This window comes from Brachionichthys hirsutus, chromosome 2, assembly GCF_040956055.1.
Source record: "Brachionichthys hirsutus isolate HB-005 chromosome 2, CSIRO-AGI_Bhir_v1, whole genome shotgun sequence".
NCBI lineage: Eukaryota > Metazoa > Chordata > Actinopteri > Lophiiformes > Brachionichthyidae > Brachionichthys > Brachionichthys hirsutus.
The window spans coordinates 10,220,083-10,247,435 of record NC_090898.1 but is presented as its reverse complement, the minus strand read 5'-3'; the positions used below and the strand labels follow the sequence as shown (position 1 = coordinate 10,247,435).

General features: G+C 41.4%; 1 protein-coding gene across 1 annotated transcript; it reads left to right on the top strand.

Moving 5' to 3' along the window:
* Positions 1-1,124: 1,124 nt before the first annotated feature.
* wnt5a (wingless-type MMTV integration site family, member 5a) lies at positions 1,125-7,924 on the top strand. Its single transcript, XM_068747781.1, has 4 exons — positions 1,125-1,261; positions 2,933-3,180; positions 5,791-6,083; positions 7,466-7,924. Exons 1-4 carry the CDS (start codon positions 1,125-1,127, stop codon positions 7,922-7,924), a joined length of 1,137 nt encoding a protein of 378 aa, XP_068603882.1.
* Positions 7,925-27,353: the final 19,429 nt, after the last annotated feature.

The following is a 27,353-nucleotide window of genomic DNA, read 5'->3' as shown; positions in this document are numbered from 1 at the left end:
CGAGAACGCGTGATGGTGAACTTGGCCTGTTCTTTAATGAGTATTGGGCAGGAATTCAGCCACTTTTTTAACCCTGGAAAATCACGCAGTGGGACAAATTAGAGCTGCTCCGAGTCCCGGAATTCACGCACACAACGCTGGTGAGATGCGGGTGGAGGTAAATTGTTTAAATAAACGCTCTGCTGATTGACCAGGAAGCGCGTAACAGTCAAAGGCAGGCGGGTTCTCAGTTGTTTTTCGGCAAAGCACCGCCAGTGTCAAAGCGACCCGGATTCTGTTAATAAATATCCAAATAAAATGGAATATATTTCCACTGAGAACGTTATTTGTCACGTTGCATGTTTAATATTGGTCCCGTAAAGGAAACTATTTTAATAATCCAATCTTTTTGATTTTGATTTAATGTCTTAATCTCCATTAAACATTTCAGATGTAGTATAATGGAAAACTACTTTTCTGAATTTGTCACAATTTTATTCAATTTGTAAGATTATTTCTTAGTCACACAATTGACACAAATTGATCTTTATCGCCAGAAAAAAATTGAATCCGACCTGCCTCAATTTAAGAAAATAAAATAAAAAATTGACTCTGATTTTAAATCCTTTTTTTTTTTTAAGTAACCAATGTTTCCACTAACAATTCAGTCATAATTGTTGGTAAAGATTACAACAGTTTAGTTTTGACCTTAACACAAAGCGTCTAGTCTAGTTCATGTACGGCTCCCTGTCTGTCCGTCAGTCTGTGCCTTTGTGCGTCTCTTTCTCTGAAGTGAACTGTCGGGAATGTTTCCAGATGGGGTTTCATGGTTAGTGCGTCTTCTCCAGCTGCACGTCTATCAGTCTTATGTGATTCACACTCAGACCTGCTGCCAAATGACTTCTCTGCTCTGCAAGCACTGAGGCCTCAGTCCCCTCAAGACGCGTATAAATATGGACAGCCTGGTGCCGTTTGCATGTAAGAGGGAGAATTGTTCCTGCATCATCTGCATACATTTTGAAATCCCAGGGTTTATGCCTCTGTTTTATTTCTGTATTTAATATACACTGTGTTGTAACCTCTAGACAGGCAGGCGACTGATATGCATTCTTTTTTTTCCTGTCCTCCATCAGATCAGCAGCACTATGAACCTGGGGCTGGGCTGTGTGTGTCGGCCAGTTTGCTGGCCCTTTGGCAGTTTGTTGGACTCCAGACACTGTGTTTTTGCCCTCACTCTCTTCACACTCATCATGCAAGTGGTGGTGGAGGCCAACTCTTGGTGGTATGCATCACTTTTCTCTCCATGTGTCCCTAACTCCAGTGTGTATTGATTGTGCAAAATGTTTTTTTTCTTGCGGCCAATGGTAATTGTCAGATTTCTCCAGTAATTTTCATTATCTGATTCAATAATCGGATATGTTTAGAAATTAGTTAGCAATGCCTGAAGAGACTGACGGCATGAAAAGATATATATATTTAGTCCAAAAATCCACTCTTTAACATGGCGCGTCTCTCTCTTTTTCTGTATGTGTGTGTATCTATACACATTTGTCAACGAAGACATAGAATGCTAACTGTAGCACTTTTAGTTTTGCATCATGATTTTTATTCTTTTTTTTTTTTAGCCAAACCAAAATGAAGAATATTACAGAAAACGGAACACTGGTTTATGTGTCGATGTTCAAACACTCGCGAACACGAGCACTTTGCGTGTGATTGCTCGTTTGTTTTGTTTGTACAGACACTCGTACTGTCTGTCGGTCTCACGAGAGGCACCACTCAAAGCAAATCGCATCCTGGAGCGGCTTTTTCTTTTTCAACTAATTATTTCCCAGTTTGAGTGCTTGTAGAAGAAGCGGTGTTTACAGGAAACCCACACGTCCTGTGGAACGATTTTTATTTACTTCTGATGCGTGGATCAAAACCGGTGTTGACATTGTGTGGCCAAGGGCCCAATTATATGAAAATAATAATTTAAGCAAACAGGAAGAGGATTCGTGCAAATAAACATCTTAATTGCTTGAGCTGAAGGGGCGAATGCGGCAGAGTTTTAATTATGAGTTGGATGGCGGATGCATTTTGACGATTTGCACATTCTGACAGGCCCTTCAGAAAGTTTGGAGCTGAGACGGTGTGTGTCTTTCAGTTTCCCCCCTGCAAGAGGACACACAGGTGTGAATGATTTGGAGTGTTGGAGCTGTAGGCCAGCTAACTGTACACATGTGTGAGTGTCTGTGTCGTATGAGCACACAAACTGTGTGCATGTTGTTGCTTTTGTCTCGTATGTGTATGCTGTGTGTATTCAGCGCGAGTGCTCTCACTGCTGAGCTTCCCCAGGCGTTCAGGTTACACTAGAGGCTAATTCTCTTTCTCTTAGGGCTCAGAGATGGGCTGCTCTAATTGTGCTGTGGCTTGGAACCAGATGCTCATACTCGTGTTCCACTCTCTCCCTGTTTCAACTGTTTCTGTCCCTCGCTCCCTTCATTTCCAGTTTGTTGTTATTCTGCGTTTTTTTCTTACGTCTTATTCTTACTCAAATCAGATTGCAAGCTTGGATATAAATGTCACAAATCACATCTGTTGTTGGGGAAAACGTTCTTGTTTTAAATTTCCTGTTTATCCCCTTTTTGGAGACGCCCTTTATTTTACTGCTATTTTCAATTTAATGTTTCTTCATCTTTACTTTGCCTATCTGTGCTTCCATTTGCTCGTATACTGTTGGCCGAAGCAGCCCACAAAAGTTCAAGTAGCGTCATAAAAGCTAAGGGTCTGAAGGGGTTTACGCTATTAAAAAATAAAACGTTGTGTATTTTCTCTGATCGGCATAGCTCCATATTTGAGAGGATGAAACGAATCAAATGAAATCAACTGTTGGCAATGATTAGACTTGAAAACCAGGTCTTAATTGCATAATGAGTGAAAACAACTGTGTTATTTGTCTCCTGTCATCAAGGTCTCTGGCAATGAACCCTTTACTGATCCCAGAGGCCTACATCATTGGTGCCCAGCCTCTGTGCAGCCAGCTGGTGGGGCTGTCGCAGGGCCAGAAGAAGCTGTGCCAGCTTTACCAGGACCACATGCAGTACATCGGCGAAGGCGCCAAGACCGGCATCAGAGAGTGCCAGTACCAGTTTAGACATCGGCGCTGGAACTGCAGCACGGTGGACAATTCCTCTGTTTTCGGACGGGTTATGCAAATAGGTGAGAACGGAACAAGGTATTTAATATATTGTCATAAAACATGTACGTGAACATGCGGCAGTTGCTACAGCCACGACGTGTCTTCACAAATACCAACATACGCACATGTATGCCATATATATATATATATATTATTATTCAGCAGTGCACGTCCTGTGATCTATTCTTTTGTCATTCTTCCTTTCTCTGATTAATCAGCCTCCTTTGTCTGTGTGTGTGGGTGTGTGAAACGTATGAGGCTGCTGATTCTCAGCAGCTGTGCGGAGGGAATAGTTGGTGGGTGAGGTTGCCGGATAAATCACATGTGGCTTTGGCCTGCTGAACTAGCTCCTGACATAGCACGGGAGGGAGGCAGAGAATCGGCTTTCTCCCCCTCAATCCAATGTCATTTGAAAACGGCGATGCGTGAATGCAACCTCTGACTGTGGCGTCCCTGTGCATGCAGCGGTGGGAGTGCGTGCACCCACGTTTCACCTGCACTGAGTGCTTGTGATCATAAATGATGTTCGTGCAGATCTGTTGTTTGGGCTTCTTGAGTGTCGCTTTTGGGATTCAAGCTTTCTTTTTTGGGGGGGGCTTTACAGTTGAGTTAATGATTATTATTCTATAGGTGAAATATTATGAATCCATTCAATGTTAGAAGTGGGATTCTTACATTGTAAGCGCAGGCTTGACCACATAATAGAAAATCCTCAATCAGAACTCCAGAAAAAGAAGAAAAACAAAGTAACCCTGACACTTCTTAGATTGAATTAATTGCCCAGATTATGATAAATCTATTTCTGCTCCCATCCCAGAAATGGAATAAATGATGAATGGAATTTAATTTGTGGTGCAGCAGTAAAATACTCAACACAGTTAACAGCAGCATACCCTTCCAAAGAAAATGTGCAGCAATTACTCTGGATAATCCATAGAGCATACTGTCAAGACTTATCTCGGTGGCCATTAATTTCATATTCATTTATTTTTGTTGGATAGTAGATACACACTCCACCGTAACAACATCTGAAGAGGAATCCCAATAACATTGCTTGTGGATATTTTGATGTAATGTTATTGGGAATCAAAGCAACATTTATTCGCTTGTATTTTATCCCATGGATGGCGAAACTTTCAAAACCTTGGCATATAAAAATAAACATGTCCGCTCGGATAGATATCACCAGTGGTTAAAAACAGTTTCTTTAGATTTAAGTGAGTTAACTCTTTACTATTCTTTGCCTTGCATGTCATTGCACACACACACACACACACATCATATTTGGTGACTCTGTCTGTGTCTCTGGTGATGCTTCCTCCCTTTCCACACAGCAGTCCTCAAACAAACTTCACATGCAGCAATTTTTCTGTCTCCCTCTCCGATACTGCTCCCATGCTGGACCGCTGTGCTCCACCTGAATGTGTCCTCCTCTACTGCCTGATGGGTGATTTAAAGCCATGGCTCGGGGGGGGGGGGGTTAGAGTTAGAGCGGAGGACACATTCCTCCTCAGAGCGGCTCTCCTGCCTGCCTGGCTTGGCATGTTGTGATGTGATATAGAAGACTAATGTAGATGATTGTTTGCCCATTATCAGGTCCACTATTAAACCGGTGTTCTTGGCCTGGATTAAAAGTTGCACCAAATGAATAATTCACCCTTCCTCTTAAATTACTTCTGCTCCTGCCAGAATCCTCCACATGAACGTCTTTCAGACTTTCTCGAAGGTTTCTTTATTCAATCTTCTGTCGTTATATTTTACTGCACATCTCATTTTTCCATTTTTCTTTCTTTTTTATCTTTGACATATTTTTCCTGACTTATCTCTTCATTCTTTTCTTTTTCCTTTGTCATCTCTCTCATTCTCTGGCCATCTGTTATTGTCATTATAGCAAGGCCACTAAAATTTTGGCCCAGCAGGTATATGAGCTTTTTGGTTTTTATTTCATAGCAGCCCCCGTCTTCACTGTCAGCACATAGTCTCGGAGTTTGGTCCATAGTTCTATGGTCGCCTAGCGCCTCATCTCAGTGTTGTAATCAACGTCTCGGACTTTTTGCAGTGGTAGTTTGCGTCCTTGGTAACTAATTTAAACAATGCATATGTGTATTTCTTGTTTTTTAACTCCCTCCTGTCTGCAGGGGTTATGCTGAGGGTAGAAACTGTGGGAATTAATTAGAAATATCGTCAAAATGAATCAGTCATGGTAGATAAAGTGAAAGAACTGTTGTCATCTTCAATTTGTTTGAGATGGATGCTGCCTGCAAAGACACATGTCCATCACTGGGGGGTGCTCTCTTCTCTCTGGCTGAGGCCCAACAACAGCAAACCAGATTCCACCATTCAACGTGATGGTGATGAGGGGCCTGCAGCGCTTGGCTCAAGTGCTCTGTAATCTTAATTGTAGGGTGAATGCTGTCATATGAGATCACATCGCATAACGCACATAACATACAAAGTCTTAAAACAAAATGACAGCTCCGAACATTAAGAATAATATAAATACACATATGTGACCTACATATAATCAAAGCAGTGGATTGATTTGCTAAATTGAAATCATACATTTCATGTCTCATTCGTGCTATTTCTAGGTCAAAAGTGACATTGTGTTCCTGTTTCTGTGTCTGCAGGCAGTCGAGAAACGGCGTTCACTTACGCGATCAGTGCAGCAGGGGTGGTGAATGCAGTGAGCCGCGCCTGCAGAGAGGGGGAGCTCTCCAGCTGCGGGTGCAGTCGTGCGGCTCGCCCGAAAGACCTGCCGCGAGATTGGCTGTGGGGCGGCTGCGGAGATAACCTCAACTACGGCTACAGGTTCTCCAAGGAGTTTGTGGATGCACGCGAGAGGGAGAAGAGCTACCCCAAAGGCTCATACGAGAGCGCCCGGCTGTTGATGAACCTTCACAATAATGAGGCTGGAAGGAGGGTGAGGCACCGATCCGCAAACACACACCAGTATTAAGGTACAGGCACTGGAACGAAACCAGCCAATTATTAAAGCTAATTGGAGGTGGGACAATCGAGGTCAATCAGATGGGTCTTGGCTGCCCCCTTTTTTCTGTCCTCTATGTCGGCCTTTCAGGTCTCACCATGTCCGGGTAGTTTATCCCGGTGCCGTAATTTCTAATGGTCTCAGATTTACTGAGGATACTGTCCTCCAGCGGGGGCAGCTGGTTTGATGCCCGTCTCTGGCGCATGGCTTCCCCACTCTGTCTTTCCTATATTTCCATTCAGCAAATCCTCGGGTGTCCTATCAATGAAGGTCAAAGATGTCCCCCAATAATAATAAAACAAAGGAAAGTGTGACCCCCAACCATTCAGTGCTAGCGGTAATAAATGTGTTATATCCCCAACGGTAGCTAAATGTGGATAGCTACCGCGTTCATTATACGTGCACAGGCAGTCCGAATGGAAGGTTTCTACAGTTGCATCTTCTACCTGGTGAATAAAGATGCACCCAACCAGTAACTGAAGTCTCAGATTTAATTCCATGTGTTGTCTGTCATCGAGGAGGTTGCTTGTATTTTCTTGCGTACACTACATATCAAAGATGTATTCCATCCCCGTCTGCAGCCACAGTCCCAGGCCGAGTACACACATGCTTGGGTCTACTCTCCACGCTGCTGTTTAGTGTTCACGTCGTCATGTTGTTGGTCAGCATAGGAACAAGTTGAGGGTGATTTTTGAAAAACCTTCTGATTGAATTTTTTCAAGTGGAAAATCAGTCGCATGACTTCACGGACACCATGTTGCTGTTTGATTATTATTATTATTAACGTTCTTCAAGACCTGTTGACTGTTTATCACCATTCCTGTCCAGGCTTGAAGGAAATGTGTCTGCGACGACCTGATCGTGTCGGAATAGGACAGCAATGGCGTAATCTGAACCCGGCACAGCGGCTCTGTCAGCGTTCCCCTCCTGAGGCTTTGATTTGTGGGGAGATGGTGTCATTGAAGGCAGCTCTGCATTTTTTATTATTTTTTGCTCCTTTCCAAACATCTTGAAACCACCCCTAAGAAAAAGTTTATGCCAAATATTTGTTGCCAGGCTGGTCTCTTTCAAGTGGAACAAATACATTGACTGTTTTATTCAATGCACCATGTTTGATACATGGACAGGATCTGTCGTTCCTTTACGGCAATATGATGCTTTGAGATCATGAATACAGCATTGTACAAATATTTGTACAAACGGGTCACATTAGTCATTATGAAGCAAGTGTCTATCTGTACATCGTCAAGTTTTTTTTTTATTTTTAAGTTCTTTATCTGGTAATAAATCCAGTTGTTTCTGTTTTTTCTGTGCAGACCGTGTCAGACCTGGCACATGTGTCCTGCAAGTGTCATGGCGTGTCAGGCTCCTGCAGCTTGAAGACTTGCTGGCTGCAGCTGGCTGACTTCCGCAAGGTTGGTGATGCGCTGAAGGAAAGGTATGACAGCGCTGCCTCCATGAAGCTCAACTCCCGTGGAAAGATGGTGCAGATGCACAGCAAGTTCAACGCTCCCACGAGCCACGACCTGGTCTACATCGAGGCCAGTCCTGACTACTGCCTGAAAAACCAAACCACGGGTTCGCTGGGCACAGTGGGGCGCCTTTGCAACAAGACCTCGGAGGGCATGGACGGGTGCGAGCTGATGTGCTGCGGGCGCGGTTACGACCAGTACAAGGCCCAGATAGTGGAGCGCTGCCACTGCAAGTTCCATTGGTGCTGCTACGTCAAGTGCAAGCGTTGCACCAAAATTGTAGACCAATTCGTCTGCAAGTGAGAAGAGGAGCGTCACCTGTGTGTTTGCTTGCTGATGACGGGCATACATCTGTATGTATTCATGAGCGGAAGAGCGTAGGAGTTGAACGGAGAGAATGGAAGAAACTATATAAATTATATTTATAGAGTTAAACAATTATGCCATTGCAAAGAAACTGACTCTTTTTCACACGCAAAAAAAAATCTTATTTCTTCAAAAACTGAGAGTATCATGAAATATTTATTTTGAGATTTTTATGTTTTTATTTTGGCCTAGTCATCACCAGCCAGTTATAACCAGTTTAAGTGCCTAAAACTGTCCGGAAATGTGCCCCACCTCGCCTCCCCCCCAGCTAAGCCCTGCCTTTTTTAATCTCAAAAACCACCTTTTTTCTTGTCAGGTTGTTCATGCGAATAACAAAATTGAACTGCGCTTACCGTTTCCAAAGAAGCGTAGTGTGAATTTGCAGCATAGTTTGAGAATGACTGTTTAGAGCTGTAGTTTATGGGATGTGTTTTATTCATCGTTATTCCCAAAGCAGCCTTCGCATCCTTACTGAAGTCTAATTATCTCCTCTCACCACATATAGAATAGAGAACACAGGGGGTTCGTATGAGGACATTGGGTACAATAAGAGGGCTGTTTCGGAGATTAGACCATTCATTAAGCTGTCCCAGGAACCTTTCGAGTTCCCCAGGTGCTGCAACAAGCCCTCCTCCATTATGCACTTTGATACAGAAGGTTAAACCTGTCTGTGCGTGTCTGTTTAGCTGTTTGACTATCAATATTATAGCCTGCATTCTTTTCCATATTAATTCAGATTATCCATTTAACATTATTCTACAATACTTAAAATGGTTCGAGTATATATGGGCAATGTTGTGGTTACAGTGGTGAAATATTTCATGCTCTGTGTATATAGTATGTCTATGCAACCAATCAGTAAACTGTAGTTATTGTCTTTTACCAGATCCTCCTTTTTTAAGCTAAAACTCAATCATCCTTGAACGCAATTCCGGTTTTAGTCAGACATCCCCAAGCTGTTTAAGAATCATTTAAAAAAAAAAAGGTTGTGTTTTTCCACTCAATCTGGCTCTTCACTGCTTTTGTAAAGGGACATGCACCTTATTGTTTCGAAACACACTTTTTTTGCTGTCACTAATTTCAACGTTACACTTTAATGTCACGGATGTTGAGATTTGATCATTGCCACAGATTTCCAGTACCACTCAGTTAACTGCTCACTATCCCTGTGATGATTCTTAATAAACAAACTATTTCTACCGATCCAACTATGTATATTTATAAGCTTCTCATGAATTTGAGGTTTATTAAATGTAATGTGTTATAGCTGATATTTTTACTTTTTTTTTTTTTTCTCCCCAAGTTGGCTGATGTTCTACTTTGTTTCAATAAATATCAAATGTAAAACCAGTAGAGAGTATTTACTCACAGTATTCTTACTGCATTCAGTACTTTATCACTTCATGTTTTTTTCCACCCTTAGATAAACCTTTATTTTATCAACGTAACAAGTTTATTTTCTTGAATTGCATTCCATAACCTGACCGTAGCTTCCACCTATTACCGGTAACATTTAACTTTTGATTTTCGTTCAGGGATTTTCTGACCCAAGGTAACATTTCCTTGTTCGGTCTCTTCACCTCAGTTCTGTTTTTTACGAAGGATGAGAGAAGTTTGCTTCAGGGCTTTGGAAGATGGTCTGATTGGTTGTCTCTCAGGAGGGTGGTCGAGGTTGTACCCTAATCACCCTTCTATGATCCGGTGAAAGAGGATCAGTTAATGGAATTATTAATCATGTTGTGTCACGAGAATAGGAAGAGGGGAGTTTTCAGCGGTGAGCTGTCTGTAAGACGACTGAGCCTTATCAGAGACTGCTGGCGCTCAAGAGGGGATGCAGAGGACAGGAGAGAAGCTTGTGTAATAAGAGACAGGGGATTACATGAGGACTGGGTGAGAGGGTAATAACAGGCAGAGGGGTTGCTAGAGAAGAGGCCTGAAGCAGAGCAGCAGTGAGAACATGCTTAAAGGACTGCCATTAGAGTATAAACGATCCAGACACTGACTAATATCTACATTGGTAAACTGGTCCTGACTTTAGGGGCACATCCCATATGTGACCCTGTCAATTGAGGTGTGTGTGTGTGTGTGTGTGTGCAGGTCTGCAGGATTGCATGGGCTCCCACTTGCACAAAGTGTGCTGTATCACGATAAGTGTTTACATTTCAGATTGGTGTCACATGGGCCAATTTGGCCCACGTTAATTCTCCAATTAATGAAGACTCAAAGGAGACCACAGTTAACAGGGTTATTTTTGTGTTTTACATATTTGAGCCTTCTGTCAATGATAGGGTTCTTAAGGGCATCAAATAACTCTGTTTTTTTTTATGTACATGAAGGTGAGAAACCACTCGCACTTACTGAGCAGAGCTCCATGGATGTCAGACCAAGTGACTGCCTTGGTACCAGCAGGATTCTTCCAGCAGTAGCATAAACACAGATCCAGGTGTAAAGCAGGAGGCAGGAACCCGACACAGGTATGACTTATCTGACACGCTCAGTCAGGGGGATACTTCCAGACAAACTAAATATTTTGATGTCTGATCTTGGCCTGATCTCATCTCAGCCCACCCCTTTCTCTGCTCGTACTGTTTGACAGATAATGTGGGCACCTGTGTAAATCTTCATACGCCAGCAAAAGAAAGTCTTTTTTTTTTAGTTGTGACCACAGGGCGATAAGGTTGTGAATTTGGTTTTGCACACACAATGAAGAATTCACACTATAGGTATTCTTGATTCTTAAGTACACACAGAGAGAAGGATGTGCTGCTAGGAGGATGTTTTAACCTAGCGTAAACCTATACATCTCTTTGTCATCCACTTTTCTCAGTTTATCTAAGAAAACAGTAGCCTGTCTGAAGGATCCGCGCTCGATTCATCTCACTTTGCTTTAATATTTTCTTCCACTTTGTTTTCTTTTTACCTCTGATCTCACAGGAAAAATAAAAAGAAACAGATGTTTATGGAAGTATTTATTCCCAAGGGGATCATTGAAGGAGTTATGAAATAGACTTACACGCATTTGTTGCGTGTGAAATGTTTGGCTACAACTGAATGCATGTGTTTATGTTCTTGAATTTGAAAAAAGGTGATAATTATGATGACGAATGGAACAGCTTGGATGAAAACTGAGGTCTACTTGGCTTATCAAGCATTAAAATTCCTCATAGGCTCCTCAGATGATTATGTGACAAGTAGTGTTTTCCTAAAACAAAGCAGCTGGTTGATACAATTCAATCCCAACTGTAATACAAAGTACAGGCTACTCATATTAACGTAATACATTTACACAATATTTTATCATCTGTGAAATAAAACCCCAACATGAACTCTGGCTTCTCTCCCCTTTTCAACCATGCTGCATCACAGCTTGGTGAATCCTGGTATGCACATCGGTTGCATGTGTCAGTAGACCATGACTTCAGCTCAAACATCATAAAACTGTCACAACAGACAACAATTGCATGAGCTGGCCAGATCAGCGTTCTGAAGCTTCAGAAAACAGAATACAGGAGCTGTCAGTGCAGCAGTTCTGGCATCGCTCATCTCTTGAAGCTAAAGCAGGGCTTGTTCCATTCCCCAGCTTTTACTGTAGAACTCTCATGAAGCATCGACGAGACCAGAAGGAGAGTGCTCCTCAGAGATGCATTTAGAGCTATTTGGGATTGTGGTTGTGTTTTTTTAGAGAAAGAGGGCAAGACACCGCACTGTGACGTCACAAACAGTCTGGACTGGATCAGAGAGACAGATCAGTGCCAGAGTTACCAGCTTCCCTCTCTCTCACTGGCAGTTCTGTCCCAATGTCCCCCCAGTAACCACCCGGACCACAAGTTTTTTCAATGGGGCACAACTCTGGCTCAAAATAGGAAGGTTATACATATAGGTTACAATTTCTCAATAGGAATGACTGGGACTTCTGTGTGAGTGTGCATGAGCATGTGCTAGAAAAAGTAAGATATAGAAGAATGACTTCTAAGAGAATTCAGGATTGGCTGAATTACTGTCTGAACAAAGTCTATTCCTCATCAAGGCTTTGGCTGCTTGGATTAATTTGGGGTGTTCGGGGGGGGGGGGGGGGTGCTTACCATGTTGGGCCCGAGGTGACATCTCTTTTCTTTGGCGGAGGTTTCATGCATACCAGATCCACCACACCATCACCTATCGAAACTAAATACAAGAGATAACTCTTCCCCCGGTCACTGAGTCAGTGGACGTTGCTGGTTAGTGTCTGCGGCTCTCACTCTGCTACCTCTTCTTCCTCAGATCTCCTGAGACCTTGTTGATCGATACTTTCTTCTTGAGACTCTTGCAAAATTGGTGATTCGGGATGGTTCTTGGAATTGTGGTTGGATGAAAGGGGTGAAACTAGGAGCATAAATAAATGCACTGCACTTTCTCCTCAGAACATTGTCTATTCCTCACCTTTTGTCTGCCTGTCTTGTTGGTTCCATGTTTCACTGTGGGGTGGCACAGCCCTCAATGGCACAACTTAGGAAATAGAACTTAATAAAACATCATAGGCTAGTCTGCCAAGAGGGCAGGTGATGGTCACTGTCACATAAAAAAATGTGTTGAAGCTTGAGCAATGACTGACGCTATATATGATGTCATTTTCTAGTACAAATCCAGTAAAGTATAAGAAAAACCCATTCGTTTCTTAGAACCTTTAGTGGTTAATATGTTTGCAAAATAAAGAATGGTGTGTATATCTGTGTGTGTGTAAGTGTGTGTGTGTAGCACTAAAGTAGTGCAGTTCATCTCACTTTATTGCTTACAGATGTGGAAACATATTACACATGTGTAAACATATATACCTTCATAAGACAGCAAAAGATTAGAATCGTTATTCTGTCTTAAACATGATCCAGAACAACCTCTTTGCCAAATGATTTTTTTTTTCTACATTTTGATCAATTTTAGCTTAAATAGATTTTACAGACAATTCATGAACAATCTGCTGTGGACTCTTCCTGTCTGAAATCTGATCTGCTGTTTTCACATGTGCTGATGCTCTATGTTTCTGTCATCTCAAAGCACCTCTTACACACATCTCCATTGAGGCAACATATAACATGCCGTATACAGCATTACACAATGACACATGTTTACAAGCCCAGAACAAACGTACTTGTTTGTGGTTTACCATGCACTCTTCTTTTTCTTTTCCTTGCCATGCTTGTGTGTGTGTTTTGGGGGGGCTGCCTCGCAGGAAGATGAGTGCCAGGTCAGAGCCAGTAGCTGAGTGATTCTGTCAGCCTGCTAAGCCTTTGTGGATTACCCTAAAGTGGGCCCCTGGGGTTGCACCGACATCAGAGCAGCTCAGCCCAGTTATGGTTAAACTATCATATGACGGTTTGTGTGCTTCCTTTTTTCATTTTCACTGTCTACCACTAAGTTTACATGGACATCTCTTATGACACTCCTGGCTATTATAAGAGATAGTTGAATGCAATGTAAACAGAGCTGTACCATACACCCCAAATAGCAAAAAAGTGGTTTAAAGAGATAATACCTATTAAAAACAGGTTGATGGAAAAAAAAAAACACCGTCAGAACTTTTGGGAACGTCAAGGAGTACAAGCTGTTACTTGTCCCCATGAGAAAATTCAGGTCCTTGCAACCGCCTTGGGTGTTGACCATGCAGAATATGTTTTAGGTATATAATCATTTCAGCAACTTGTCGACGCGGTGCCGGCGTTTCGTCACCCTCTAAGTTGGCAGAGTTTCTAGCAAATTCATTCAAATTCGTTTCTTGCTTATTCATATTTACATTTGAATAGCATCATTTTGAATTTGAGGTTGTGTCCACCTGGAGAATGTAATATCCTTCAGCTTTGTTTTCACCTTATGTGAATCTCAGCTTCAGTAGAAGCAGAAACTATTTTTCAAATATGAAGCTCTTAAAGGGAAATTAAGTTTTTGCAAATGTCATTTTGGCTATCAGACCGTAGTTTTTTCTTTCTTACCATTCTTTCATTCACACTTCTCATGAGTGCACAGTCTTAATTTCCTGCTGTCATTGACTGTGGCTGCCACTTAAATTCAGCTGTTCACATTAGCCCGTCATGTCTACCCAATAAACACAGTGGCATTCCTTCACATTCATTTGCTGCTGGGTTTTTAAATATAGTTGTCTCTGTACCTGCAGGTCTTTCATAGTGTCCTTCAGTTCTTTTATACATGTCATCCAACTCACAGACATTGGATAATCTTCAAAGATTCACCAAGTTCACCAGTCTCAGCATCAGCCTCGACCGCCTCCAGTGTCTGGACTCCAAATAGGGGAATAGATCTTACTGTTGTTACGATATCCCTTAAGAGTCGAAGCAATAAAGACTTTCTGAAAGACAAATGATCCAATATCATCTCCTACAGTAAACCATTATTGCAACATCATTTACTTGTCTCTCCTGATTGAACTGTATTTTCTCTGAAACAAGACAATGACAGGGGAGACGACTCAACTGTTTAATGTCACTCACATATCATTTGATTGATTAAATCTCTTGGATGAACAAACTGAACTGAATGTCCTTCCGAAAGGATCTCAGGCACTGTGTTCAAGCGTTCAGTCAGGGATACATTGGCTTGAGACATTCCAGGCATGAAAAAGTCATTAAATGAAGTGACTTACCGCAACATTTAGCTGCCGTGATATAACATTGTTTTTAGGCCCTGTATATAGACTAAACTTATAGAGTGACATTTTTGCTGAAATCTGAGGAGATTTCCTTTGAGTTTTGTGGCATTTTGACGTTACAAAAGTTTGTTTTCAGGATCTAACAACAGCGAAATCGTGTCAACAAGAAACTTTTTTGGGAGAAATGGTTATCAAAAAAACCCAACAACCATCCCCTTAGACTCCAGTCCAGATCTCAGACTTGATTAATGTTATATGGAAGGAATAAAATTGAACATTATTTATCATAGTGCAGTCAGCACACATGAACCTTATGATATGATATTGCAAAGAGGGCAGCTGGAAGGATCCACTTATTCTGGGACAGAACTCTTTTTTTTTACAGTTAAGTGTCGGGAAAACCTGATATTCAAAATTAATTGAACGATGGTTGCCAGGAAAATTTAGTAAAGGTGAGCTGCTACCAAGACTTGTCAAACTAATTTAAAAGGCAGACAAACTTACCGATTTGCTGTTTAAAACAAACAGTACATGGAGCGTGTTATTGCTGCAACTGAGTCATGCACTTTTGAAGCAGTGAGAAAAGTGCCAATGCCAGTTATTTTACTGATGAACAGCAATGCAAAAAACTCCCCACACAAGCCATACAGGATGTGCATGGACGGAGAACTAAAGAAGAATCGACACACACACACCCTCATCATAGCTTTTACCATCAGAAGGAAAATGTAGAACACCACGGAGAAACATATTTTTCCAAAAGCTGGGGCCATTTTTTCTGCTTGATGACTGACATCCCCGATAGTTAGCGCCCTCATTAAAAAGCACTTAATGAAATAAGGTGTTTAAATAGGGTCTTTACACTGAGGTCTTTGTGGTTAATGAATCAACACAGAGCAGACGGAAAATGGAATAGCTGGATATGCAGGTAATGTCCGACTAGATCCCATAAACTTAACACCTGAGGTGAATATCCTTCTGCAAGGCCCTGTGTCTGCTTGTGGAACATTCTCACTTCCTATTGGTTTTGACTTTTCTTAGAAGGTGGCTCAAAAAGGCGCAGCCTTAATCACACACATTGTCTGTCGTGCTTATTTGTCTCATTTGACAAGGGTAGAAGCCATTCTAAAATATTGCAGTCACACATTACGAGTACGTTTTCTTTGCTCTTTTGCAGATTAACACTGGAAGAGAGATTTACATTTTTACGTACCATCAAAAGTTCCCCAGAGGAACTGACTTTATGACCGATGCACTCATGTGGCTCCAGCAGCGTGTCTGGCAAGTACTGACATCAGAGGAAGATGGATTCCCCTTCTCATCATCTCTAATAGAAACATGCTGACAGAGGAGCAGCTTCGAAACATTCTTTGCGATAACAAGCAGAATGAGAAGAAATAAAGTTGAGAATAAGTGGACCAAAACCAAAAATAAAGGCAACTGGAGATTCAAAGCAATGCCGCAGGGTTAGGCTAACCTAAACCCTAACCCATGTGATATGATAAAATCATTTCCTCGTCTGACAACATCATTGCCAGATGGAAATATCACAGTTTTTCCAATCTTAAATGAATTTTTGCCAATCTGTCGTTCTTGAAATATGAATGTTACATTCATTACACCAAAGTCTTTTGCAAGAGTATTGTACAATCACTTCTCATAATTCAGAGTAAATCCTCTTTTGTGCATGGCCATGGGCATCCGTATTAATGTGTTAGCAGAAAGGGAGGGAGATAGTGGGCCTAAGATGGCCAAGCAGATGAGTGATGCTGCATTACTATAACACATGAGCTAATTTAACAGTCCGTTGGCTTTTCCAGCTTTCCATTGACTGTAACCAATCTATCAAGCCTCCAGACTCACATCGCCATAAAAGTCTTCAACCTGATGAAAATCTGACAAATTACAACTCGACTTATTGAGCAATTAAATAGGTATGTATGTTGTATTTATTGCAATGCTAATTTGGTAGAATTCTATACATCCTCCAAATCAAACAATTAAGCCCACTTAATCATATTAGAATACAAAATATTCCACGCGTGAATTACATTTTATAATAAGAAACATATGCAATGGAAATGTAATTTACAAATATTTTGGAGCGATTTCCTATTGCTGTGTGCATGCGTATGCATATGCTGAATGCTTATGGTGGCTTGCTGACCCACTCCTCTGCTGAGAGGCCACCCTTCTTCAGCCATTTGGTTAAGCAGCTCACATCAAAGCTGATGGAAGGCTGGCCCATGGCCCAACACCATGACAGACTGGCGGGGAGCCCGGAACTCAAGCCCCTGGCTTGTGGCCTACAGGCCTGGGGCTGGAGGTTGACAGGGCCCAGCTAGAAGGGCCTGATGAATGGGTTCTGGCACTGGGCTGATGGTGCGTGTGTATGTGTGTGTGTGTGTGTGTATGTGTGCAAGCACACTGAGAATTTCAAGGCCCCCTTAAGCTCGATCTCAGTTAGAGAGGGAAATAGGGAAAGGTTATGATTGGCTGCAGCGTCAGGGAGAATGAGACAACCAGCTTTAGGTCTTCTTATACCCAATAATTGGCTTCCCTGGAGTCTCTCAGACCATCAGACGTGTTCATAAATGTATGCACACACCCATGCACATGCACGCACACGCACAGAATGACACACACACACACACACATACAAATATGTACCATATAACAGTGCACATCACTGCATGTTAGATTTTCATCCTTGAGAGGTGGAAAACATTATTCATTACTAACACAGAGAATAATAATGTGCTTTTGAGTCCAGAGAGTGCAGATACTTTGACTTGAATGCATAGGGTCTGACTATAGTTCAGCGCATAGAGAAAGGCCAGTTTTCTTACTTCCTAATTTAGGAAACACATACATCATATTGGCCTGGAATCGCGTTCCCTTTTCCACTCCAACTCGTGTGCTGAGTGGAAGCTGATTTCACAGCAAACAAGATGAAAGAAGCAACAACAAATGGCTTAGAAACAATGTTTACTGTACTTTTGAACTTTAAATATAAAATGCATGTTATATTGCATATTATATTAATAGTCAGTGCAGCGCCTTATTGGAACAAACTATGCGGTACTGCCCATATTTCTTTTTTGTTTTATTGATCATTAATGTATATATTTCCACAGTTATAAATAAAAATGTAACGATGACAACCGTGGAGTCAAACAGGAAACAAAATGTGATACCTGAAATAACTATCAGCGGATAACGCAATTAGGAAATTCTTTCCGACCCAGGTCTCTAACATACAACTGGGACAAATATATGCAAGCCTGTAGGAAAACAGAGGAAATATCTGGTCCCAATATTCCCCTCAGTGTTTCTATTCTCCCCACAGCCTCCCCCCCCCCCCCCACATTTCACTCTTGGTGTGCTTCTCTCTCATAGACAGACCCTTGTCTCTCCCTCATCCAGCTGTCCAAATCCTATTTTTTTGGATGCCAACAAAGAGAAATCTGATTTAAACAATTTATGCAGAGAACAGCGAGAAATGTTTTTGACAAAAGGGCCTTGTTCATAAACAATAGAGATCAGAGCTCTTCTTCTGCCATTTGTGGACTTTTATGCATGTGCAGGGGGGGTATTGGATGGAGGCCAGCCTTCACTGTTCTATCCCAGTCTAGGAAATATATGTGCATGTTTTTATTATGACGATTCCACGCATGTCACCAGTTGAGTCTTTAGTTCGTCATTCCTTCTATGGAGCATAATGAATGCTGCAGTGCCTCGAGTACACACCACTAAGAACTAGATATAGCTAACTAAGGCAATGCATTATCCTGATGCAAAGTGTCATGTGCCACCATCCCTTAGGCTAACTACTAGACTCTAAAATTATCCTACTGTACCATTTATATTTCTATCGCTATAGAATGGGACCCGTTTCAATGGCAAGGAACAAAGACAGATGCTGGATGTTGTTTGAAATGCACCAGGCATTACAATCCTAATGACCATGTAAGAAATGGGCTTGATTATGTCCATAATTTTAACGAATAAATCTGAATTCAGTCTTCAAACATCTTGCACAATCAGTAGATTATTTTTTTTATTTTTTAGAAAGCGACACTAATGAAGACGTTGCTTGTCAGGCCCCACATATATGTCTGCCCAGGAAAACAGTTTCCACTACTACACCCAGATCATGCTGTTCCGCTCACTTTGTCCCTCTGAGGGGAGCAGAGGTAGACCAGTAAAACCAGTCACCCATCCCAGCGACAGTCCACTGCAAGCCTGCAGTCATGCTGCAGACCTGCACAAATAACTCACTGTCTACAGAAGAGACTTTTTTCCTACTGAAAGACTGAAAGGGAGCATAAGGGAGGTTTCTTTGGACGTGTAGAGCATTTTTGGGCCTTTTCCATGTCTATAATGCAGGGATATTATTTCACTGCACTTTACCTCCTGAAGGAAAAGATGCAAAAAATGTTACTGATGTTAGGTAGCCATGGAAAGGATGACACATGCTACATATGCAGTAGTTTGTGCAATCCTGAGCACAAGCGGCTTTTATGCAGATTTGTGCTTGTTTGTGAGTGTGCATATGTGTTTAGCATATGTGTTTAGCATATGTGTTAGTGTTTGTACACGTCATGATTGTGCATGTTGGATGTTGAAGCTCTCTGTACACTGGCCTCTATAAGGTGCAGGTGTTTTCAGTCAGACCATGGTTCCTGAGTCTGAATCCAAAGACACCGACATTCCTTTTAGGCCTGCCCCTCTAAGCTGCAACTCTATAGAGAGTTAACTTGCTGCTAACGAAGTTAACTTGTTTCCATTACCAACTCACAGACCTTTACTCACTAACAGCGCGGTTCAGCTAGATAGCTATAGAGAGACATATGTTCTCAAATTCATTTTGCAGCTTCAGCAGAAAAAAAACAAGCGTCATAAAATGTAAGGCACCGCATCTCAGCCTTATAGTCTGCTTTTTCAAACTTCAGCTGTGCAGAAGTGCGAAAGAACACGGTTGTCTTCTCAAATATGGTAATACAGAGCTGACTCACTGAAAGAGAACATAAATCTTCTCCCTTCATTGACGAAAACACAGGCATTCACTAACAGTCACATGGCTCCCAGCTCTAACGGAGTTTATGAACCCGCTTAGCTGGTGCAGGCATATTTTAAATCAACAGATGAATACTTTCAAAAACATGTGCTACCTTTTGCCTTTGCACAACTAAATCACGTGTTTTCATTTGTCTGGTTCGGCTCAAGTCATGGAGAGGATAAGTTGTTATCTAACGTCATCAAATGATGAATGGGCAAGAGGAGGCAGTAGGAGCCGCCAGTGGCGTCCCGGAGTAACATGATCGCTGCATGCAAGAGCGCACAGCAGCCTCACACAACCTGGCTGCTGAAAATCCACAGACAACAGCACAGATTAAAGCGATCACATTTGTCTTTAGCAGGCCATTATGTTATGGATCCAGTGTAACAGAGCCAGTGTGACAGAGGAAAGCCAAATTAACAATGCCATACATAGTACCCACATAATCTTTAGCCTAGCGATGGTCTCTTTACATCAAAATGATATGATTCATTTATTTGATTCATTGATTGATTGCTTGATTTATTGCCCATCAACAGAAATGAAAGTTAAATATCCGTCTTCGGATTGGTCTACAGATATCCCAACTACAAGGTATTTAGTCTGGCTGGTTTTTGTTGAACAAAGCAAAAAAACAAGTGTACAAGAAATGTCCGGAGCAAAAGATTTAAGTTTAGATTTTAGCTCAAGTATAAACCTGTCAGTGGATAAGGTTTATACTCATGTTCTGGGAAACATGGTCATCAAAGCAGCCTAAACCATATATCTGCTGTGATAAGAATTATTTTTGCACGGGTGTAGCTCACACTTGACTCACTTTTCATGCACTCTGTTTGCCTTAAGATCGCAGACATCCTCTCCTGTGGCTAGCAAACAAAGTTATGTAAATGTCATAATACAGTGTGAGTTCAGGTATGCTCACATTTGTTTTATTGATAAAGACCTAAGGGGAAAATTCCATTCCATTTTTTTTATTGCATGTCAAATTTCAAGGTATGCAATCTAAATCATCCCAGAGGCTTTTAGTCCTTTTTTGTAGAAAGTTTTTTTGATTTATTAGTCCACGGTGTCTTTTATCCAGCATGGAATAAATTGCGGAGATGAATTCTTTAAAACAGATAGATAGATAGATAGCGAAAGAGAGAGAGTGTGTGTATGTATGTGTGTGTGTGAGAGAGAGAGAGAGACAATTGCAGAGTGCATAGCAGGAGAAAGACATAGGGAAGTCTTCAAGCCAGCATTAGACTGATCTGCCAAGTTTGGAGAGTGTAACGGTCCTTCAGATTTAAATTAGAGGGCATGAAATTGTGGGACAACACAGCTGTTTAAAAGCTTGATTATTTATCTTCCATCTGCTTCTCTGGGAGATTAATTAGGGAAGTGGGTGGTCATTAAACTTTTCCAAAAGATCAACTTTGGTGAATTTTACCATAGTAGAGTTTGTGTTCAGGTTTTAGAAATATTACGTTGAAGGTGTTTGTCTCTGAGCATTGGATTTTAACTACACAACATGAACTATTTCACTGTGTTTTGTATCATATATGCGTGGAGACAGATCTTTTTCTTTTTTTTGTATCCCTTGCCTGCTCATGTTTTTACATGCAGGTGTCAATAATTGGACCTTACCTCTCCTATGACTGCAAGTTGAACACATTCCTTAAGCCTTGTGAAGTTGCAGAGCAAATAAAAACACTTGGAAAATACCCATCCGATATCATCACTGGAGAATGCTTTGTTTTCCACTCCCCAATAATATCCCTGGTGTTTCTTTTCCCTTTGCTTTGTCAAGACATTTTATTGCTTAGATGAATGCAGGTGCGAGATACATCACCTGAAATGTGATATACCCATGACAAAACAGGGATGAGGAGAGACAATAACACATAACGCTCACAGTATAATACTTCTTGAGCAACGAGCCACTTTGATTTCATATCGAAAGTCTTGTGGATACACGAATAGGGATGCTGCTCTGCTTTTCTGTGGACCGTCAGTGCAACAGCGAGCTAAAAGGTTTTCCTCAGGAACAGCTTCAACATGTTTATCGTCAATTTGAAGACTGTTTGCAACATGAGGTACACTTGGATACTATAATAACTGCATTTGATCCGGATAGAGATCGTATCCAATGAATTATCATCAACTAACTCACATCCTCACTCTTCTGCAGCTGCTTCAATGAATGTTTATATTTTTCCTGTGTTAGATAATTAGAGATGGGCATATCTTTCAATTGTGATTAGTGTGTCTGTCAAGAGGCACATTTTTGCCTGCTGGGCCTCACCAGCTCTGCATGACAGGGCACACACCTGGCATTTTACACACAACCACACATGCAGACAGATGTAAGTGAATACACATTATTTGCTAGAAACAAAACCTGCTCCTATTGTCAGCGCTGCTGAGACGGCAGAGTGCGCTGACCAAGAGGTCATTCAGAAGACCAAAATAAATGGGGAAATGTAAAATCCCAGAGTAGAAGAAGGAAAGGAGAGATTCAGAGTTGTGGCAAAGCAATTTATTCCTTCTTTCACCTTCAATTCACCTTCACCCAAGGGTGTAATTTACATTTCAACTTTGAAGGAGACATCTGGGAACTACTTAAGACTCCACAATTATAGTCTGATTCATGTTCATAACACTCTGCCAATGCTATACAGCCCTTTGGCACTCAACACAAATTAGTAGTATATAAACATAATTTATGGGGGGACAGGTTGCACTTAAATTGATTCCTTGACCTGGACAGCGAACAAAGGAAAGCAACAATGATAATTGAGCAGGATATAAATGTGCTAGTTTGAATAGCAGTGGCAGCCACACTTTAAATCAACATATTTATTGATTAAGAGGAATGACGAGTTCAGGGTCTGCTTAATTAGATGACATTTGGGGGGGGGGGGGGGGGGCTTTTGATCAGTCTGGGAAAGCGAACACGTTTATGTTTGCTTAATGCAAATTTATCCATTGACAAAGATTAACCCCAATTTGCTCTGTAATTCCAGGCCGGTCGCTTGAGGAACATTTAGACAGCATCGAAGGGGAAGAGAACGCCCGCAACACAGTTTCTTAATCAGCTCAGAATAACTAGATATATGAGATCCTCCAGGTAAATCTCCACGGCTTGGAAGCCTACATGTATGACAATGTAGGCTGCATTGTCATACATGCAGCCTACATTGGTGCATGTATGAGAATGACAGAAATGGTACCCAACTTACTTTTTTCCGGCCAACACACATTCAGAGTGTCAAAATGAATTTCAACGAAAAACAGGAGCACCTCAGTGAAAAGCTGCAGTGCTCTCGGTGCCATTTTCAATCACTTGGACTCAGTGCTTCCTCAAAGTGGTCAGCACTAACTCATCAAAATTCAAAAGAACTTGAAGTGTGCATTCAGCAATTAATAATTCTGAGCGTTTTTAGAAATTTGAACCACAAAAATATATATTTCACAAAATAATCTGGATCAGCATAATGAAAATATGGATTTGGAATCCAAATCCAATGCATATTGTATTTTATTTTGTGAAGAAAAGGCCATAACTCATATGTTCCAACCACAGAGACTAGGTTCTGGTTACACTATACTCTTGCTCTTATACTACTGTTTCTACCATAGCATTATGTGTTTTTCTTGGCAATAGGGATATTTCTTCTTGTTCTTGTGCTTCTTCATCATCTTTATGTTACTGACCTTGAAATTCTAAGCAAGACTTTCTAAAAATAGTGCAATAATGCAGAAGTAATTTCTCCCAATCATTACTGATGACAAAGTGTCTGACAACGAATTTATTTGCAGAGACCTTGTAGTCTGTATATATTTTCTTGTTTTCTCTGAGTAATTAGCAGTGTTCCAGATGTTTCTTCCTCTTCTGTCGTGAATATTGAAACATAGCAAATGGCTTGCAGTGCTGTCTCCATTTCTCTGAAACAGTGGATGTAATTAAATGTGTGATTCTGCAGAGTTGTGCAGAATTGTGGGTGGGCTCAGATGTACTTTCAAATAAAAGAGCAATGAAACAATGAGGAAATAATGTTTTATGTCTCTGATTCATTGTTTCGGTCTTGCTAAACATTACTATCTCGCTCTTCATTGCCTCTGGCACATGGTTAACCTCCCTCTTTTGCTCTTTTCTATCTCTCTCTGTCTCTCTCCCTTGCATGGTAGGCCTATACCAGATTTTCACATTTTGTTCTGCCTGAAACAATAATAATTCAAACAAATGTTCAGCTCCCATGGTCCATCTATGCCTCACACTCATTTCCACATTTTACTCCTCCTTTGTGTCTCATCATTCCCACTCTAGTCACAAAGTCCAAAGATTAGGTCCTAACATCTTTTCCTAACCTCTTTTTCTTGGTTTCGATGGTGAAAGTCACGAGACTACATTCAAGTTCTCCGTGGTTACTGATGAGTGCAGATGTTTAATATATATATATATATATATATGTCTGTACTGTGTGCTTATTTTGTGCTCTCAATCGACTGTACCTGGATAAATAAAGGTCAAATGAAAAATGAAGTGGTAAAGGCTGACGTGACTATGTATATGCAATATTATCAAGTAGATTGCAGGAGTTAAAGCGTCAACCTATTGTTGATTGAACACCCAATCTATCATTTTAGCCGACCACAACTGTGATTGAAGGTCCTCTGTGCTAACACAGACTCTGGTGGCGGTGGTGGTTGATAACTCTGATGAGGCTGGCTGATGAAATATGAAATTTGTTTTTGAATCTGCCAGATGGGGATGATACACAACAGCATAAAAGAGCAGAGTTATTAATGTAGTCGTATTCAGAAGGACAGCAGCAACTATAGCCTTACCTTGTAAAGGGACAGTCCACCTGCAAGGAGTGATGAATGAAGGGCAATGAAGGTATGTGATGTGTGATTGGATGGATGTGACCAGCTGATGACAACAGCTGATATCTCAATTGACAATCTCCCACATTATGCCCGTATAAAGCAGACATGCTTTTTCTTGCTTAATGGTGCACTTAATCATGATGAGGTGCACAGATGTGCAGGAATGGGAGTTGAAACCTGGTATTAAATGGGCCCCTGGGCTAAATTATAACCTGTTCGTGTATTTTTTTGATATTCCTGCTCCAGATGAGATCTCGTTCTCTGTCTCTTTGTCTCATTTAGCATCTTGTCTCTAGGGTGATGCCAGTGCTCTGCATGTCTTCATGCAGGTACATTTTAATTTATTTTGTGGCAATATCATTATTCAAATATATGTGAATGTTTGAACAATTATTTCCCCTGTCTTAATGTTTTATGGAGAAGAGAGGAACATGAAGAGTCAGCAGTCCTGTTTCAAAATGTAAGTTCATTTAATTATGATGATCAGATTGGCTTTAAAATATGTATCATCCAAAGATCTGATTGTGAAATGAAGCAGGCATTTAGCATCTGCGAACAACGCACATCGTTTTTACACTGGAGAAATTGTAAAACAAACAAACAAACAAAAAGCATATCAACAAAACCACTATTCTAACAGCTTGTTGCCTTTAGTCTATAAATAAAAGATTTATCAGGATCAGGCCCATTTCCTCTCCATCAAAACAAAGGAAATGAATTTACGGTAGATGGTGAGGTTGGGTTGGCCTGGTTTGAATAATTTACAGTGGCTCAAACTGTAAACGGACCAACTCATAGTGACACGTGAAAGTAAGATAATTGTGTGTCCTTTTTCTCGCATACTTCCTAAATGATGACAGCCTTTCAGAATGAGGACTAGTACTCTCGGCATCTGAGAAAGTACAAAGAACGTGTCTCAACTATCCTGCACTCGCTTGGAAACACACCTTGTTTTGGTGCTGTGTCTCTCTTTTCTGACCTTCTTTCTCTGTGGCTTAGCTTTTCCTCTCCGAGTGAAGACACACTGTGGGTCTTTCAGATTACACAGCTCATTAACAATACACTTTATACACCCACTATAAAGCCATATAAGTTGCAAACACACAGAGACTGATTGCATACACACAACTGAGCTATGAGCTATGAGCTGATCCTATCCACAGTGTATTACAGCCCTGATTACTTTTAATTGCGCCGTGGCCTTTAACCTTGGAGCTGCAGCAGTTACACAAATGAGGGCCCTAATCAACTAGTTCCCCAGGCCTCCATAGGCCTCCCCAGAGCGAGGATGCTGGGAAACAAACAGATGGCTGCACAGCCCAGATTGTCTCTACTGCAAAACACACGTCAGCACCCAACATTAGAACACTCTGATGTCACATCCTCTAAATGCTGCAGACAGCAGGAGGACCCTGTGTCTAAAATAAAGGCACACACAAGCGTGCATGTGTTAAAACGCTGCATGTTTTGACACACAGATCAGCGATACAGTAAAGGGGCGTGATTGCGGTCGCAATGAGAGAAAACAGACGGACGTAGTCGGCTACAATTGGTATCAAGAGTAGCGCTTTGGATATTCGTACGGTCAACAGGGTAATGATGGGTGTGTGAGAGGGTGATTGGTGGACACAAGGGCATATAAATGTCACGTTGCTGCAGTGATTATTTTGTCAGGGCCTGTGGTTGTAACCTTAGCTTTATTTTCACTGCTCTGCTATGCAAAACAGGAGTGTCGATCTCCCCGTGCCAACCACACACGCAAAACAAACACTCAAACAGCACTGTGCCAGCAAGAACAGCCATCTTGGTCCTGTCCACACTGATTTTTTACAGTTAGCAGGAGCACTTCTTCAGTTTGGGTTATAAAGACGCAAAGATGACAGATTCTGGTACACAGGCACACACAAGCGCACACAGATTTATATAACAGTTTGATCCAACCACACCATGTCCAGAAACACCATGTATAATGCAACACTACATTAATTATCATATCAATGTTCAGCCTTCATCGGAACAGCAGAAATTACAGCAGGCATTGTGGAGCCAGCGACCCCGATTCATCCAAGACAAACACTCAGATGCTGATGAACTGTGATCCAAGGAAACTTTTAAATGTTCCTAATACTTCTGGTGGTTCTCAATCCCAATCCAGCACAAAAACCAGGGGGAAAGCCAAGACTGAGAGCCAATAGTATCGCTTGTGTTGAGCAATGGTATTGTAAGACCACCAAAGGTTGTGATCAGCCCTCCTTTTCCCTCTGCCTCCCTGAACTCTAATCTAGCTTTTCCCTTTCTCTTTCTTACCCTCCACTCTTTCTGCTTTCTCCACTGCTTACTGTCCATTCCTTTAAACTGTCCTACACTCACAAAAATGGCCAGGGTGCACCTGAGTGGCAGAGACAAAGCAGGGGTCTCCTGAGTCTCCATTTAGCCACATCCTGTTTGAGGGAGCCAAGATGAATGCCCCTCCAGACCATTGCTCAACTTACCGATGTGTAACCGAATGAGGCTTTTTGAAGAGTTGAAGGGCTGGCAGAGTTCGGATCACTGCTACAGTACAGTACAAAGGCTGTGAATGTGCTAATGCTGTTTGAACAAACATGGAGGGCAATGCTAAATATACACGTCTGATTTGTCCTGGTTTTTCATTCAACCTTGGAAGAGCTACCTGACTGGAAGCAAAGTTGGTAAATTTGAAATATACTTTTTATATATTATATGTCATTATTCAGATCTGTTTTGAATCAAGGCACATGAATTTTCAACAAGGACCACCTTTATTCTGTGGCTTG

What these genes read in the sequence shown, in the direction of transcription:
- wnt5a (XM_068747781.1), top strand. Translation starts at nt 1,125, where the DNA reads ATGAACCTGGGGCTGGGCTGTGTGTGTCGGCCAGTTTGCTGGCCCTTT. An exon ending in GTGGAGGCCAACTCTTGGTG is followed by an intron (nt 1,262 to 2,932) that starts GTATGCATCACT and finishes CCTGTCATCAAG; the next exon opens with GTCTCTGGCAATGAACCCTT. An exon ending in ATAATGAGGCTGGAAGGAGG is followed by an intron (nt 6,084 to 7,465) that starts GTGAGGCACCGA and finishes TTTTCTGTGCAG; the next exon opens with ACCGTGTCAGACCTGGCACA.